The sequence below is a fragment of the Echinops telfairi genome, unplaced genomic scaffold (genome assembly GCF_000313985.2).
Source record: "Echinops telfairi isolate 266 unplaced genomic scaffold, ASM31398v2 ScPeMD7_7;HRSCAF=31, whole genome shotgun sequence".
NCBI classification, from domain to species: Eukaryota; Metazoa; Chordata; class Mammalia; order Afrosoricida; family Tenrecidae; genus Echinops; species Echinops telfairi.
The window spans coordinates 23,515,440-23,531,584 of NW_022103904.1; the positions used below are offsets into that span (position 1 = coordinate 23,515,440).

General features: G+C 40.8%; 1 protein-coding gene across 1 annotated transcript in view; it reads right to left on the bottom strand.

Annotated features, from left to right (window-relative positions):
• ADAMTSL3 (ADAMTS like 3) overlaps positions 1–16,145 on the bottom strand; it is a 411,606-nt gene that overhangs the window by 86,911 nt on the left and 308,550 nt on the right. Inside the window, exons 17-18 of the mRNA XM_045286295.1 lie at positions 6,846–7,038; positions 6,550–6,729 (exon numbers count right to left, since the gene is read on the bottom strand). Of these exons, the coding sequence (XP_045142230.1) occupies positions 6,550–6,729; positions 6,846–7,038 (373 nt within the window). The remainder of the gene's footprint in view (positions 1–6,549; positions 6,730–6,845; positions 7,039–16,145) is intronic.

Consider the following 16,145-nt stretch of genomic DNA (forward strand, 5'->3'; position numbering starts at 1 on the left):
GAAGTTATCAAAATTAAATGGAATGCATGAAGATAGAAATCCTAGGCATTTCGTTAATTTACATGAATGTGTATTGGCCAATTTGAATCAAATACTCATATGGTCTACTATACTGGGAATGAAAAATTAAAGAGGAATTGCTTTATATTTTTTGTCTAAAAAGAACGTTTCAAGATCCAGCCTGATGTACAGCAATAGCAGTGATAGGAAAGTAACCCTACTTCTACAACAATGACCAGTTGATATCATTATTATTCAAATGTATGCACCAACCAAGGGTGCCAAAGATGAATAAATGCAAGAGTTTTACCAATGTATGCAGTCTGAACTTGATCAAATATGCAATCAAGATTCACTATGAGTTACTAGTGATTGGAATGTGAATATTGGAAACAAAGAATAATTGGTACTTGGGAAATATGACCTTGGTGATAGAAATGATGCTGAGATGTGTGATAAAATTTTAGAAGAACTATCATTAGACACACTTTTTTTCCAACAACACAGACAGTGACTGTACACATGAACCTCACCAGATAAAATACATGGTATTACACTGACTACGATCGGTGCAAAGAGATGATGTAGAAACTCAATAACATCAGTCAGAACAAGGCCAGGGTATGACTATGGAATAGGCCATCAATTGATCCTATGCAAGTTCAAGTCAAAGCTGAATAAAATTAAAACAAGCCCATAAAAGCTGAAGTATGACCTTGGTTATATCCTACCTGAATGTAAAGACCATCTCAATAACAGATTTGATTTACTGAATCCTAACGACTAAAGGTCAAATGAGTTGTGTGATGGCATCATACATCAAGGTAGCAAAATGTCATTTAAAAGATAGAAGAGAAAGCAAAGAGCAAAATGGAGAAGAGACTGGCACATACCCCTCAATGCAGAGGTGCCAAAAAGAATGCATCCTCTGTCGGTCATTTCAGGAGGAGCATATGATTAAGAAGAATAGTATTGAAGCCAGAAGTCCAAGCTGCATTGGGGCACTAGCAATAAACAGGGTCCCAGGAATTGGCTGAGCAACAATTGAGATATTCCAACAAATGGATACAATACTGGAAGCACCCACTCACTTATCCCAAGCAATCTGAAAGCCAGCTTACCCGGCCAGCTGACTGGGAAAAAACGATGGTATATTTGTGCTCATTTTTAAGAAAAGTGACCCAACAGAATGTGAACATTGGACAGTATCATTAATACCACATGTAAGTAAAATTTTCCTGAAGATAATTAAAAACTGGGGGCAGTAGTATAAAGAAAGAGAATTTCCAAAAAATTCCATCCAAATTCAGAAGAGGATGCAGAACAAGAGTTATCCTTAATGATATCCTATGGATTTTGGCTGAAAACTGAAATTTCACATTTGAAAATCTATGTATCCTTAACATATTTTGAGCTAATATTTCTAAAAACCTTCCTTATAGGCACCATGTCTTCTTTACTTAGCATGTGGATATTTCTCAAATAAGTAACTGCATACAGGAGATGAAGCCAAGGTGCTGAAAGCTGTTGAAAGGTGGTGGTTCAAAGATGGGGAGTCGGTTGGGGACACGGTGAAGAGGCTGCCTCGTTGCTTTCCCATTATGAAAGCGTAAGAACTACATCCTCCAGAGAGAAATGGGGACACAGGATTGGACACCCTCTTTCTGAAGATGAGACTCACTCTTAGAAGCTAGAAAAGAGACAGAAAACAAAAGCAATCACAAAGGGAAAAATGCAGAGATGGAAATCAGAAAGTTTAATATTGAGCAACTTACAATTTTGGAAAGAGCCGAGTCAATAGAAAAGCTACAGAGATTTGTGGCGGTGGTTGACTGTCATTGAGTAAGACGCTGACTCACAGCAATGCCATGCACACAGAACAAAATGCTGCCTCTTCCTGCGCCAACCTTGTGATCCAAGTAGGACCATAGTGCTGCATGGGTTTTCATCGGCTGATTTTTGGAAGTCGAGCTCCAGGCCTTTCTTCCTACTCAACCTTAGTCTGAAATTGCCACCGGAGCCTGTCAAATGCCACAGCAACACATAAGCCTCCATTGACAGACGGGTGGTGACTGCGCATGCGGCACATGGGTCCAATTTAGTTCTCCCACATGGGATGTGTGGGTTCTACTACTGAACACCAATGTCCCAGTGGGATATGTAGGAAAAAAAATAAAGGTCACTAAGAAATGCCATGATGGAGAAGAATGAAGGTAAACAAAATAACAAAATGTTCCATGGAGACATGGAGGATAAAGAATGAGGAAAAACCACTGGCTTTCAGGCAAAAGGGATGGGCCACAAAACAGGCTGCAAGAGCTATGTGGATCACAGAGAGCCATCATTTCAGAAGACTGCCCCATCTATGAGTCCATGCTCCCATGTTGTTCTTGAACAACTATGCAATAACGAAAGCCCTTTCTTTTTATCGAAGACTTGGTTCAGATCTAAGGAATCAAGGAAAACTCGTGAGCCAGTGAATGAACAAAGTCCAACCAGGCCATGAACAGAGCTAGCACTGGGGAGAGGGGATCATTCTGGCTGCGAATTGAGAGGGTGGGCTTGGTGAAGAAGAAATTCGAGCCTGGCTCCCGGCCATTTTGCGTCCGGGTAAGAGACTGAATCATGAAATGGAGAACTGCACATTTGCCATCCCATGGCAGAGGACCTGGTCTGGTAGGAAGCTTTAGGGAAGGGTGGCAGTTTGTATCAGTCTCTGCCCAAACACTAAAATTTCAACCACCAAGAGAGAAGCTGAACCAAATAGAAACCCAAACAGATTTTTGAAACAAACAAACAAACAAACAAAACAAACGTGAAGGGGAATACACACTGATTAAGTGTGTATTCACTTAATGAATCCCCGTGAATCCCCTCTAACTGGACCAGAGATGTGAATAGCCTTGCTAACAAGGAGCACGCATGGGGAAATGAATGGTCGCAGATGCAGTAGGTTAAAATGCAGCACCCTGTTATTTTATCTCACTTATGATCCACTTAAATTTGTTCCAGTTTTCAGTATTTTCTGTATTTTAGTATTTGTTCCAGTTTTTAGTATTTTGATTGAGGTTTTGATCTGTTTTACTTTGTTATTTTTGTTTGTTTTAAAAACTGTTTTTCTGTATAGGAAATCCAGGGTAGATAAATCTATAGAGACAGGAACTGGATTAATGATTTCTTGGGGGAGTGGCAGATAGGCAGTTGTAGGGAAATTGAGTGCTAATAACAGTAAGTACAGAATGAAGAAAATGATCACCAGGAGGTACATGTAAACCGCTCCCAGGGGGACAGACAACAGAAAAGTGGGTGAAGGTAAATATCTGTCAGTGTGAGACATGAAAAAAAAAATTATCAAGGGTTGATGAGGAAGGGCGGGGGAGGGGGGAAATGAGTGATACCAAGGGCTCAAGTACAAAGAAAATGTTTTGAAAATGATGATGGCAACATATGTACAAATGTGCTTTACACGATGGATGGATGGATGGATGGATGGATTGTGATAAGAGGTATACGAACCCCCAAGAAAATGATTTTTTTAAACAATGAAGAAAATGTTCTAAAACCAATTGTGGTGATTATTGTACAACTTCTCTTGTGTGACTGAACGATTGAATTGTATAATATGTAAATTACTGTATATGTTGGGGGTGGGGAGAGGAAAGAAACCCAAACTGATATGTACTCCCTTCTGATCCTGATTCTGAACCCCAGCTTTCAGTTTATCGGGCTGACGCAGACTCTGCTGTGCTGTATCAGTGTGCACACCTGCTCATCTGGAGCTTTCCTGACATGCGCGCTTGGTTGGGAACTAGAGTGTCATGGCCGAGCTTAAGCTGATCTCTTAGAGTGCGTCTGCACCTGCTCTTTGAGCGAATGAATGGTTGCCTTGGAAACCAACCTTTCTTAAATCCAATCCTGTGCACTTGGGTCAGCTTCTTACTTCATTTTCTTTCTCTTATTGCTCCAGAAATGACTGGCCTCTCCTGTGTTCACAGATCTGAGTTTTTCTAAAGATCAATAACATGTTGTATTTCTTTTGCCTCTGCAAAGACTCTTAAGAGAGAGCATTTGTCTACTCATAGCTGTGTAGGGGTCGAAGGACATGTTGAGGTTCTCGTCATGGCCCAAAGATGGGAGGAGAGTATGGACAGCCACAAAGTGACTACACACTGAAATACAATCATCCTGAGTTAGAGCTGGGAATAAAAGGTTAGGGAGTATATGGCGTTCTAGAGGGCAACCTAGAGCTGGGCCCAGGATTTGAGAGCAAGAACAAGCACAAGCATGAGGAGACATGGCAGGGTTGTCCCATTTGTAGTACATAACTGGCCTTTTGCAATTTCAGCTATTCCCTGAGAACCAGGATGTCACTACCAGTCTCCACTGTAACAGGTCGATGGGAAGAATTTGCTTCAGAATACAGTTGGAAATGAGGAGCAGATGTTTGTTCTCAGGAAAAAGATAGACTCACCAGGGGTTATTTTGTTGGTTAGTGGCCATCAAATTGGCTCTGCTTGACAGCGCCCTCTGTATCACAGAATGAAATGCTGCCCGGCCCTGCATCATCTTCGAGATGATGGATGCTGTGTGCTTTGAGTGCCTTCCAGCCTAGTGGACTTATCGCCCAGCACGAGATTGAACGGTAGACTGTTGGGATCTAGAAGGCTTTCCTTGTCTAGTTTCCCAAAGCAGATCTACAGGCCTTTCTCCCTAGTCTTAATCTAGAAGCTCTGCTGAAACCTGTCCACGAGGGGTGACACTGTTGGTATTTGAGATGTGGGCCACATACTTCCCTGCCTCAGAGCATCAAGTAAACCACCCAGTGCAGCAAACTGACAGGGGATGGTGGTGCTTTCCAGGCATGACCATGGTTCTAAGTGCTCCCTGGCGACAACCAGAAACAAAGTGCCTGATTTCTCTGCAATGCTCAGCTCCCACAGCCCTTACCTTTTCTTGGCCTCTTCCCCTTGAGTTAGGGCAGCACTTATTCAAATAAGTTATCACCTACCGCCATTCCATTGAAGCAAACCCTACTAGGATAAGGAGCGGATGGGGGATACTCCTCAAACTGTAAAGTGCATTACAACCTGAGGGTCTTGTTGAAATGCATATCCTGATTCTTTAGGTAGAGGATCAGGCTTGAGATTCTTCATTTCTTCCAGGATCCCGCTGATCCCCATTCCTTAGTGTAGCAAGTGTAGTGTAGTGTAGATTCCTTAGATATAAAACATTCATAATGCCGAATTTCCCCTGAAACTGCATAGCTCCTCCCTCCTTGTAATTCTGTCCCTAACACCCTGTAAAGAGTAGCTGGATGCTTCACCTCTAGAGTAGGGATTGGTAGAACCGTCCCTCTTAGGATGTAATGAGGTTACGGGAATAAACACTCCCTACCCACTACTCTACCACCCCTCGTAGGTACAGTCATTCTAATGCCTTTGCCCATCTTTTCCTATTCTGCTGGGTCATAACAAACGTGTCTGCATTAGGGAGTCAAGTTCATGTGCACATAGGAGGAGAAATAAGGCAATCCAACTTTTGTGAAAGCTTGCTCACCAGGGTTAAGGTACCATCTCTTTCAGTTCAGATCTGGACTGCAGGATGAGGCAATTCTCTTGACACTCATGTTGGTGACCTTGCAGAGACAAAGGCTTGGCCATTGTCACTGGCTCTTAGGAGTTGGGCAGGAGTGTTAGACTTCGTTACTGGGCCCCAGGGCTACTGCTGTTCTGTACATCCTGGGGACACTGGGTTAGTTCCTGAGCATGTCCTGAAGATTTGGGGCAGGATTTAATTAGCTCTTTAATGTTCTGGTAGAGAGCCATTACTGAAACTTGTCAGTCAAAACAGGTTTAAAGTACTATCACTTAATTGAGCTAGACAGTTGTGATGGCTAATTTTATGTGTCAACCTGGCTAGACTATGGTTTCCAGGATTTGGGCCAAACGTCGTCTCTTTGCTGTTCCATAATGTAATCTAATGTCATGGAATCACTTTCATAATATGATATAATCAATCAAGAGGTCCATTTGGACTCAGAGTGACCCCGTAGCACAGGGGAGGGCTGCCCCTGTGGGGTTTCTGAGACTGTAACCCTTTAGGGAAATAGAAAGCTCCATCCTTTCCCCTCCGAGCTTCTAGTGGTTTCGAACTGCTGACCTGTGGTTAGCAGTCCCACAAGCACTCCACCACCAGGGAGAGACGTTCTCAGAAGGAATTTGGGTTGCTGAGATTCTGGTCTAGGCTGTTAGCCTGTAGGACTGTGAGAAAGTCAATGTTGGTGTTGTTAAGCCACCCACTGGTGTTTCTGTCACAGCAGCCCGAGGAAACCAAGACACCAAATAAAAGCTGAAAGCAAATCTTCAAGTGCAAGGTAAGGATGATGGCACTTGCAGGACTCAGTCAGGATCTCCTGAAAGTCTGCATCCTCAGTGCTTTGCTCCCACTCCCGCCCCTCCCTTTTCCAGCCTGGATCCAGCCCTGATCTTGGGGGGACAATACTTAGTAGGTGAAACAAAGGAGGGGTGTAAAGTTCATAATAGCCCTTACCTGTAACCAGTCTCCCACCGAGAAATGAGGAGGACAATCTGTTCTGGCACAGGACTTATGAGACGACACCTTGGGGCCCTGGCACAATTCATCTGAGAGATTCAGAAAGCTGCCATCTGTCAACAGCTGCCGGCAAGTGACTCTTCGGTTCTGAGTTCCCCCACCGCACGACCTGGAACACTGAAGAGACAGGAAGAGACGAGTTTCTCAGGTCTGTGTAGCCCACTCCATGTGAGGGCACTGCTGTGCTCTGCACTTTCTAAGTGGGCTGAGCCGAGGAGGCCGCTCTGTCATACCTGCTGCCAGTCTTCAATGTGCCAGCCAGGTGGGCAATCAAACTGATTGCATGCTTGCAAGGCATGGGGCTTTTCCACTCGACATGCCTCGGGAGGGGCAAGGGAGTCTCCAGGGTGCAGGCAGTACACGTCTCGGGTCTGAATTCCAACACCACAGGTAGCTGAGCAGGGCCCCCAGGAGCCTGTGTGCCACCTAAGTCAAAACAAAAGTGGGAAATGGAATTATCCAAAGGGATTGTGCGGGGCAACCAGCGGCTGAACGATTCCAAGTGCTCTGGCCTTCCAGAGCTCACGATCTGTTCAAAGATCCCAGAGTCTATGGGTGATACTCCACGGGGAACCAAAAGTCCAACCAGAGGTACCTTGGAAGAAAGACCAGGAGGTCGACTGCTGGAAAGGCTATGAACAAAGTTCTACTCTGACACACATGACTGTGAGGATGATGCGAGGTGGGCCATATTTCAGTCTGTTGACCATAGGATTGTTTTGAGCCAGAATCGATTCAATGGGCGTCGAAGAACACAGCTGACGCACACAGAGCCACGGTGTGCTGGGTCAACGCAACAGCAACTCGGTCTGCGTGAGGTTTACACAGATCCTAGCACCACCGTGTTCCCATCAACGCATCCATTTACAATATAGAAATATAATGCTTGCAGCAAGACATGCCAAGAGAATATTTACAAATCCTACCCATTTGGGAAGGTCCAGAGTCAAAAGAAGTAGGTTCCTAACAGGCTTGTCTTACCACCATAGATCAGTAATAAAATTTTGGTTTGTTTTGAATAGAACCCCTAGGCAATGATGATTTATATAGGTGTCAAAGGAAATTTTAAATACTTAAAAACACACTTTGAAGAAATCTTCTGGGCACCTGGATTCATTATTTGGAATGTCCCAAAGAAAATCATTTTATGTTAGGATTGGATTTATAACACGCATATAATGTGATTCGTTTCCAATAATATCTTGGAAAAATCAGGTTTTCTCATGAAACATCTGTAAAAATGGGAAACCAGGACAGCTGCTTTTGATACATTTTTCCAAGCTGCCTTTAAGGAATCTTTTCCCAATTTATATGCCCACCAGAAATATATGAGAGGACCCGGTTTCTCACACCCCTGTCCATGCTGCAGTCTATTATTCTTAATATGTCTGCACAGCCGATTTGTGGAAAGCTGTACATTACGCTATGAGTCGATTCTCAGAACGGACTCAATGGCACTTAACAATGAATTAACTAATAAAGGTAGGAACAAGACAAATGATTTTTAAACATTTAATATGTACATAAAAGGATGTTTGCTCAGGGAAGTTTGTTATAGGAGAAAAAAAGATTTAAACAGAAGGAGGCAACTGAAATGTTTAACTCTAAGGTATAAAGCAAATTAACGTCCATTCACAGAAAGCAATGCTAGCAGGCATTAGAAGAGGTGTGGTTATTTACATAGGGACCTGGTCATGATGTATTTTTATTAGAAAAGAAAAGGCAAATCAGAAAACAGCTTGGGGAGTCTAACCATGGTTGTTGTTGGGTTTTTGTTTTTTTTTGTATTTACTAATACATGCTTAACCATTATTTCTTTTTTCCAGCTGATAAAGCACTTAAATTGGCATATAATTCATATACAATTTAATAGTTCAATTATAGTGAGAAGAGTGTGTAATCATCACCACAGTCCACTTTACAACATTTTCTTCTTTCTTATATTTTTTGTTAATTTCTCAATTTCTCCTAACCTCCTCTGCCATGTCCCTAGGTAATGATTAATATAGCTATTGACTATGGATTTACCTATCTTAGATCTCACATATTAAAGAACATACAAAACAAAATCAAGAAACAAAAAAGACAACAAACAAAAAATCCAGCAATAATGAGAAAATAAAACACAGAAAAACTTCAATGAAAACAGAAGCATAAAATATTAAAAACTAGAACAAATTTAAAATCCATCAAAAGGGAGACCAACTAATAAGGTGTTACACTTTAACTTAACTTCACCAGTCATAATCAACTTAACAATGTCCTCTATCAGATAGCAAGGCTATTTTAATCTGTGGACTGTGGGGAGAGGCTTAATCCTTGTGCAAACCCTACAAATGGATTGTGGGTTTCCACTATCATACAAACTTGACTTTCAGAATTTAAGCTCTGATCCTGCTTTCCTCCTCTGGATTTGGATTTTATTATTTATAAAACTTGGATCATACGAAGCGGTGTTTTTTCCAAGTGAACCTAGTTGACACCTCACTTAGACGGCTGCTTGTTTTGAGACAAGACTTTAAGACTCCAGGTACTATTCTTTCAGATAGCCACAGTCTCTGATTTCTTCACCACACTGTGCTATAGCGCTCATCTCTCCAGTGATCTCTCCAAAGGCTAGCCATTATTTCTTAATTCCATTTTTTCCAAAGACTTTTTGAAGCCCCCCTCCTCTACATAAGGAATACAAATTTTATATATAGTGATGGTGTCTAAATCCTAAATAAAATAGAAACAATTTAATCAAAGGATTAAAGCAATACAGAATATGCTTTCTTATTATGGTGCAATTAAACTAGAAAAATCCCTAAATATTTAAATTATTATTTAATTATTTAAAATTTAAAGCAATGAGTATTTAAATTATTCATGGGTGAAATAAGGAATTATCATAGAAAATAGATAGTATTCTTTACTTCTGTTTGTTTGTTTTTTCCAATGCAGGATTGAAGAATGTCACCTCTATGTTAATAAAACGATGAAATACAAAACCGTGTGGGATACATGCAGTTAGAGCCATGATCAGAAGAGGTTAACAAGAGAACAGAAAATTAACCCAAAGAAAGGACAGAGCACAATGTGAATGAGGGGAGTGTGGAGTAGAGATCCAAAACCCATCTGTAGACAATTGGACATCCCCTTACAGAAGGGTCACAAGGAAGAGATGAGCTAGCCAGGGTGCAGCATAGCACTGATGAAACATACAACTTTCCTCTAGTTATTTAAAGTTTTCTCCCTCCCTCTATCATGACCCCAATTCTACCTTACAAATCCATCTAGACCAGAGCATGTACACTGGTATAGATAAGAGCTCACAACACAAGGAACTCAGGACAGATAAATCCCTCAGGACCAATAATGAGAGTAAGGATACCAGGAGGAGAAGGGGAAGGTGAGGGGAGAACGGGGGAACCAATCACAATGATCTACATATAACCCCCTCCCAGGGGGACAAGCAACAGAAAAGTGGGGGAAGGCAGACAGTGGTTGGTGTAAGACATGAAAAAAATATTATAAATAATCAAGGGTTCATGAGGGAGTGAGGGTGGGGGAGGTGGGAAAATGAGCTGATACCAAGGGCTCAAGTAGAAAGAAAATGTTTTGAAAATGATGAAGACAATATATGGACAAATGTGCTCAACACAATGGACGTATGCATGGATTGTGATAAGAGCTCTAAGAGCCCCCAATAAAAGAATTTTAGAAAGAAAAAAAGAAAGGACAGAAGCAATAAAGATGAGAAGAGAAACGTGTGAAGTAGCTAACAACCAAAAGTGGCTTTTTCAAAAGACGAATACAGTTGACACATTGATTGTGGCATATGAAGGAGAAGTGGTGAAAATAAACAGTGCCCTGTGAACCGACGGGGCTCTACTCTAGTCACAGGAGATCACTGTGAGTCTGAATTGATTTGATGGAACTAAGGACACCCTAAGAGAAAGGAAGACGTGGGGCATTATGTGAAATCCTAGGTAAGGGAGACTCAAGAAGCCCTCAAGATGGTACTGAAGGGAGGTGAACACTGTTGGGCAAGGCTTGGAGAGCAATCCGTTCACCTTTTCCTGGTGGAGCAGGAGGATGGGAGATCCTAAAAGGAGAGAGATCCCTAAGAAAGCGATGCCGCAAAATGTGATGTGCTGGAATGTGCTGAGATATTTATTCTCAGGTAGAGATTTTGAGAATAAATCAATGATAAGAGCATAGAAACGGAATGAACCGAAAAATATTAAGGCAATTTTCAACTGCAGAGGAAAACAGATTCTGAATCAAAAAGGAAGTGCAAGCTACTTATGTTTAAAAACTGGATGCTCATACAATACAAATACACATGAACTATATTTGGAAGATGAATAAAGGGGAAGTGTGGCAGTTACATAATCTTCTGTAAACTGGAGTGAAGGGGAAGAGTCTAGCTTGTCAATCAGCTCATAGCCAATGATGACTCTGGGTCGGCATGGCCTTCTCCTGAGGATTCTGGGAACTCCTGTCTTCTTCCCTGGAGGCAGGACACACACTCTCAGCCTTCCTTTTCCTGCTGTTGAGACATTCAGAGAGCTCTGGAAGACATGTGGAGACCCGTGCCAGTGATGAGATGTTTCCACTGCCACTGGATCCACAAGACTTTCTACCCACTGGCTTGTAATCTTCCTCCATTTGGCATCATTGCATGTGCTGCATGAGTCTAAAGAGGAATATGGGCTAATATTGGCCTTATGGACTTGATCTGGACTGGATTGGGATGTTTTCTCAATATACAATTGCTCTTTCTTATGCACATATGTGTCTATGAATTTGTTTCTCTAGTCAACCCGGACTAACACAGGAAGTATATGCAATTATATGCGTGTTTTCATTTTCAGTGTGTTTTTTTATGTCTTGCATGTATATAGGCAAGTATATATGCTTTGGAGAATTTGTAAGAATAAATGGTCATCTTCTATTATGTGAAGTCACACGTACTATCTTCATTTGAGCAAATAGCAGTGGTTTGTTGTTAGGTGTCACCAAGCACGTTCTGACTCATAGACAGTGACCTTACATACAAGAGGATGAAATACTGCCCAGCGCTGCACCAACCTGACAACTGTTAGGTTTGAACCTGTCATTGCAATCACCGTGTCAATCCATCCCATCGACGGCTGTCTGCTTTTTGCCTGATCTCTACTTTACCACTCCTGATGTCCTTTCCCAGAGATTGGTGAGACGTGCATTCTGGCTGTACTTCCTTCAAGACAGATTCGTTTGTTCTTCTGGCAGTCAATAGTACTTTCAATATTCTTTGCTAACACCACTGGTTCACCTGAAAATTCTTTAAGTTTTTGTTTTTATCAAATAAAGTTGTGTCATTTACATATTGCAGATTGTTAATGAGTCTTCCTCCCATCCTGATTTTGCATTCTTCTTCATATAGTGTAGTTTCTTGGATTATTTGCTCAGCATACGGATTGATTAAGTACGGTGAAGGACCTTGTTGTATATCTTTCTCGGTTTTAAACCATGCAGTATTCCTTTGTTTTGTTCAAATGATTTCATTTGATCTATGTACAGGTTCTGCATGGGCTCAGCTAAATGTATAGAATTTCCATGTTTCCTAATGCTATTCATGTTTTGTTATGATCTGCACAGTTGAATGCCTTTTCATAGTCAATGAAATATAAGTGAACATTTTTCTGGTATTGTCTCCTTTCAACCAAGATCCATCTGACATCAGCAATGATATCCCTTCTTCCATGATCTCTACTGAATCCAGCCTGAATTTCTGGCAGCTCCACATCAGCGTAATGCTGCAACCACTTCTAAATGATCTTAAACAACATTTTACTTCCATATGATATTAATGATATTGTTCCATAATTTCTGAATTATGTTGGGTCACTTTTCTTTGGAGTGGGCACAAATAGGAATCTTTTCCAGTCAGTTGGATAGGTAACTGTCTTCCAAATTTCTTGGCATACATAAGGGAGTGTTTCTTGTGGTGCATCTGTTTGCTGAAACGTTTCAACTGGTATTCAGTGTCTGGAGTCTTGTTTTTTAATAATGGCTTCAGTACAGCATGGACTTCTTCCTTCAGTACCATTGATTCTTGATCATATACTATCTTGAAATGGTTAAATGTTGATCAATTCTTTTTGGTGCATTGAGTCTGTTTATTACCTTCCATTTTATGTTGATGCTCTCTGCATCATTCAATATGCGCCCACAGAATCCTTCAATATTACAACTGAGGCCTGAATTGTTTCTTCAGTTCTTTCAGCTTTTGAAATGCTGGATGCATTCTTACTTTTTGGTTTATTTTTATCTCTAGATATGGTAGATATATAATCGTTTGTCAATTTGAGGATTAAGAGTGTAGGGGTGGAGTCTAGCTTGTCAATCAGATCATAGCCAATGAGGCCTCTGTGTGGGCATGGCCTTCTCCTGAGAATCCTGGGAAATCTGGTACTTCCTCCTTGGAGGCGCGAGACACTTCTCTCTCTCTGTCACTCCCTGGGAGACATAGCAGCTGACAAGGCACATGGACCCACCCTGATGCAACCAGGCCTCTGAAGCAGGAGAGACCCCTGCTAGCGCCGATGTTTCCAGTACCACTGGATCCAAAGACTTTCTACCCACTGGCCTGTGATCTTCTACATTTGGCGTCATTGCATGGGTTTCGTGAGTCTGAAGAGGAATTTATAGATTGGTATCAGAAATAGGGGCTAATATCGGACTTATGGATTTGATCTGGACTGAGCTGGGATGTTTTCTCAATGTTCAATTGCTCTCGTATATAAATCTCTTTCTTATACACATCTGTGTGCCCATGGATTTGTTTCTCTAGTCCACCCAGGCTAACACACTAGGTCTTTGCACATTTCATTATAGGACTTTGCTTTTCCTTCTCCTGTGTCCTTGGAAATGTTCCGTTTAGCTCCTTTCCTTCGTTGTTTAAAAAAATAACAGTATAAACTCAAAACATGAACGTAAGTACCCAAAGAAACATCTAAATGAGTTGAAAAGTACTGCTTCTAGGTAGTAGAAGCTAAAGAGGGGTGGAATACGTTTTTCAGTTTTTTTCTGTGTGGGGGTGTGTGTATACAACTTCAATAAAAATTATTTAAAACAATCTGATAAAGAACAGATGAGAATAAATCCAACAAGTGAATGTATTTGTATAAAAGGCTAGGTAGAAAATATATAAATGACATGTTAATGAAATAAAAATTCTCACTAAAATTATTCACTGAGAAATTTTAGAACATTAAAGATAAAAGGAACACCTTAAATATATTATGGAGAACAGATTATTATTTTTAAATGACAGTTATACTTCTTTTCATCATCAATAATCATAACGCTTATTAGCAACATAAATCTCACAATTCAATGGAATAGTATTGTCAAAATTCTAAGGGAAAATAATGCTACCTTAAAATAATTCCATAGCTTGTCAGACTGTCTTTCAAAAGTATGAATGGTATAAAACTTTTTCAGATGTACATAAAGATCTTCCCTATCTGGGAAGACCTATCAGAAACTCAACTTTCAGAGGGTTATTAAAGTAGAATGAAAAAAGAACCCAAAAGGAAGAAATATGCAGTAAATGTAAACAAATAAATTAATAAAATATTAGCAAATTCTAGATAATAACTATATTGAAAATGGAGTGAACGTTTAATATATTAATGTTCTAGTTTTATTCAGGAGAAGAAAAGATGCATTGAATAAACTTAGCTCAAATCTAAAGGTACATGAGAACACAAGAATATTTCCTCACCCTTTTGACTTTACTGATGTTGACATCTTTGTTTTTCCTGATTAAAACAAGAACAACAACAACAACCTCCCCCCCAAAATTCAGTAGTGGGTTTTTGTTTGAGTTTTTTTTTTTTTTTTTGGTAATATTGTCCTCAGAGAGGCACAGTGGTGATTTACTGAAATACATTTTCTTTTGCATTGACAAATAAATGATATGCATCCCGATGGGTAGAGGCTTGTGCTAGAGACCTTTTACTTCAGGGTCAGTGTCATTTCCTCATCTCCTAGCTCTGGATTCTGAAGGTGGAATCAATGACTACCCCAGTGATTTTCCTTTGTCAGTATTTTATTTTGCTTGGAAATGTATACGCTTTTGTGTGGTTGTTCTTGGAATTCAAGATTTTCATCAAAATACGTGCAGGGTCTTTTCTCGTCATCCAAGGATAGAGCTGTGTGCGTCTGTTCCACACGCAGACTAAACTTCTTCTGTAGCTCAAGGGCATCTCTTTCTATTGTTAGTCAGCCTGCTACTCCTTATGTTCCTAGTCTACTTCTGGAAAGGTTACCTATTTCGAGGTCAGTTCTCCTAGATCAATCATCCAATTATTTATGTTTCTCTCAATTTCAGACTTAAAGTGATCATAATTAGGCATGATAACAGGATTCAAAACAATGATAGGTAAAAAGAATAATCCATTCATTTTGACAAAAGGAGAAAGAGTCTTTATCAGGAACATTATGAACAGACGGCCTGAGATGTGAAAAATGAAAATGATCAGAGAATGAAATTCTAGATAAAAGTAGACTTATCGTGGGGAGGACACAAGATAGCATCCAGGTATACTCTTCCCAACCAATCTACAACAAAGACCTGAAAAACTGAGTGAAACAGATATAAATGATAATTTTGGAATTCTGACCATCAAATGAGGGGATAAAGAATCAGATAAAATATCATTTGGAAAGGGTAATAGAATAAAACCAGTGATTGAGGAGCGCCAGAACAGTGGGGAGCATTGGGGGCAGACAGAGCACAACCATTTTGAGACTCAGAAGACAACATGCACTAGAAAGAAGAAGGCAACTTCCTGTAATCCCCATGGGGACAGAGACACATGGTGCACAGATAAGGTGGGAAGAAAGTCAGCAGAATGCATTCCGGGAGTGGAAAGCCCAGGGAAGCAGGTGATAACGCCAGAGGCACAGTGAGCCAGACAACCAGGAGAGAGCCACTAAAGGGAGATCAGGTAACTCCCTAGTCATCAAGTGGATTCTGACTCATAGTGACCCTATAAGTCAGGATAGAACTAGCCTGTGAGTTACCTAGACTGTAACTCTTTTGTTGTTGTTGGGGGCTCTTCTACCTCTTATAACAATCCATGCATCAATTATTTCAAGCACATTTGTATGTTGCCATCAACATTTCCAAAACATTTTCTTTCTATTTGAACCCTTGGTATCAGCTCCTCTGTTTGCCCTTCCCTCCCCCATCCTCCTACCCTCATAACTCTTTACAGGAATAGGAAGCCTCATATTTCGCCCATAGAGTGGTAGGTGGTTTTAAACTGCTGACCTTGTGGTTAGCAGACCAAAGCATAATCCACTATACTACCAGGACTTCTAATCATGTTAATTAAGGGTCTATGTGAGGAAGGACTATGGGGTGGTGACTGGAAACACTGGGACCTGGTTGCACCTTCCTTGATTGAATTGGGGGCAGGAAAGGGATAACCAGCTTGTCGAGAAATGCTAGCTGCACAAGTAAACAGTTACTGGAGAAGGGCATTATTTTTTTT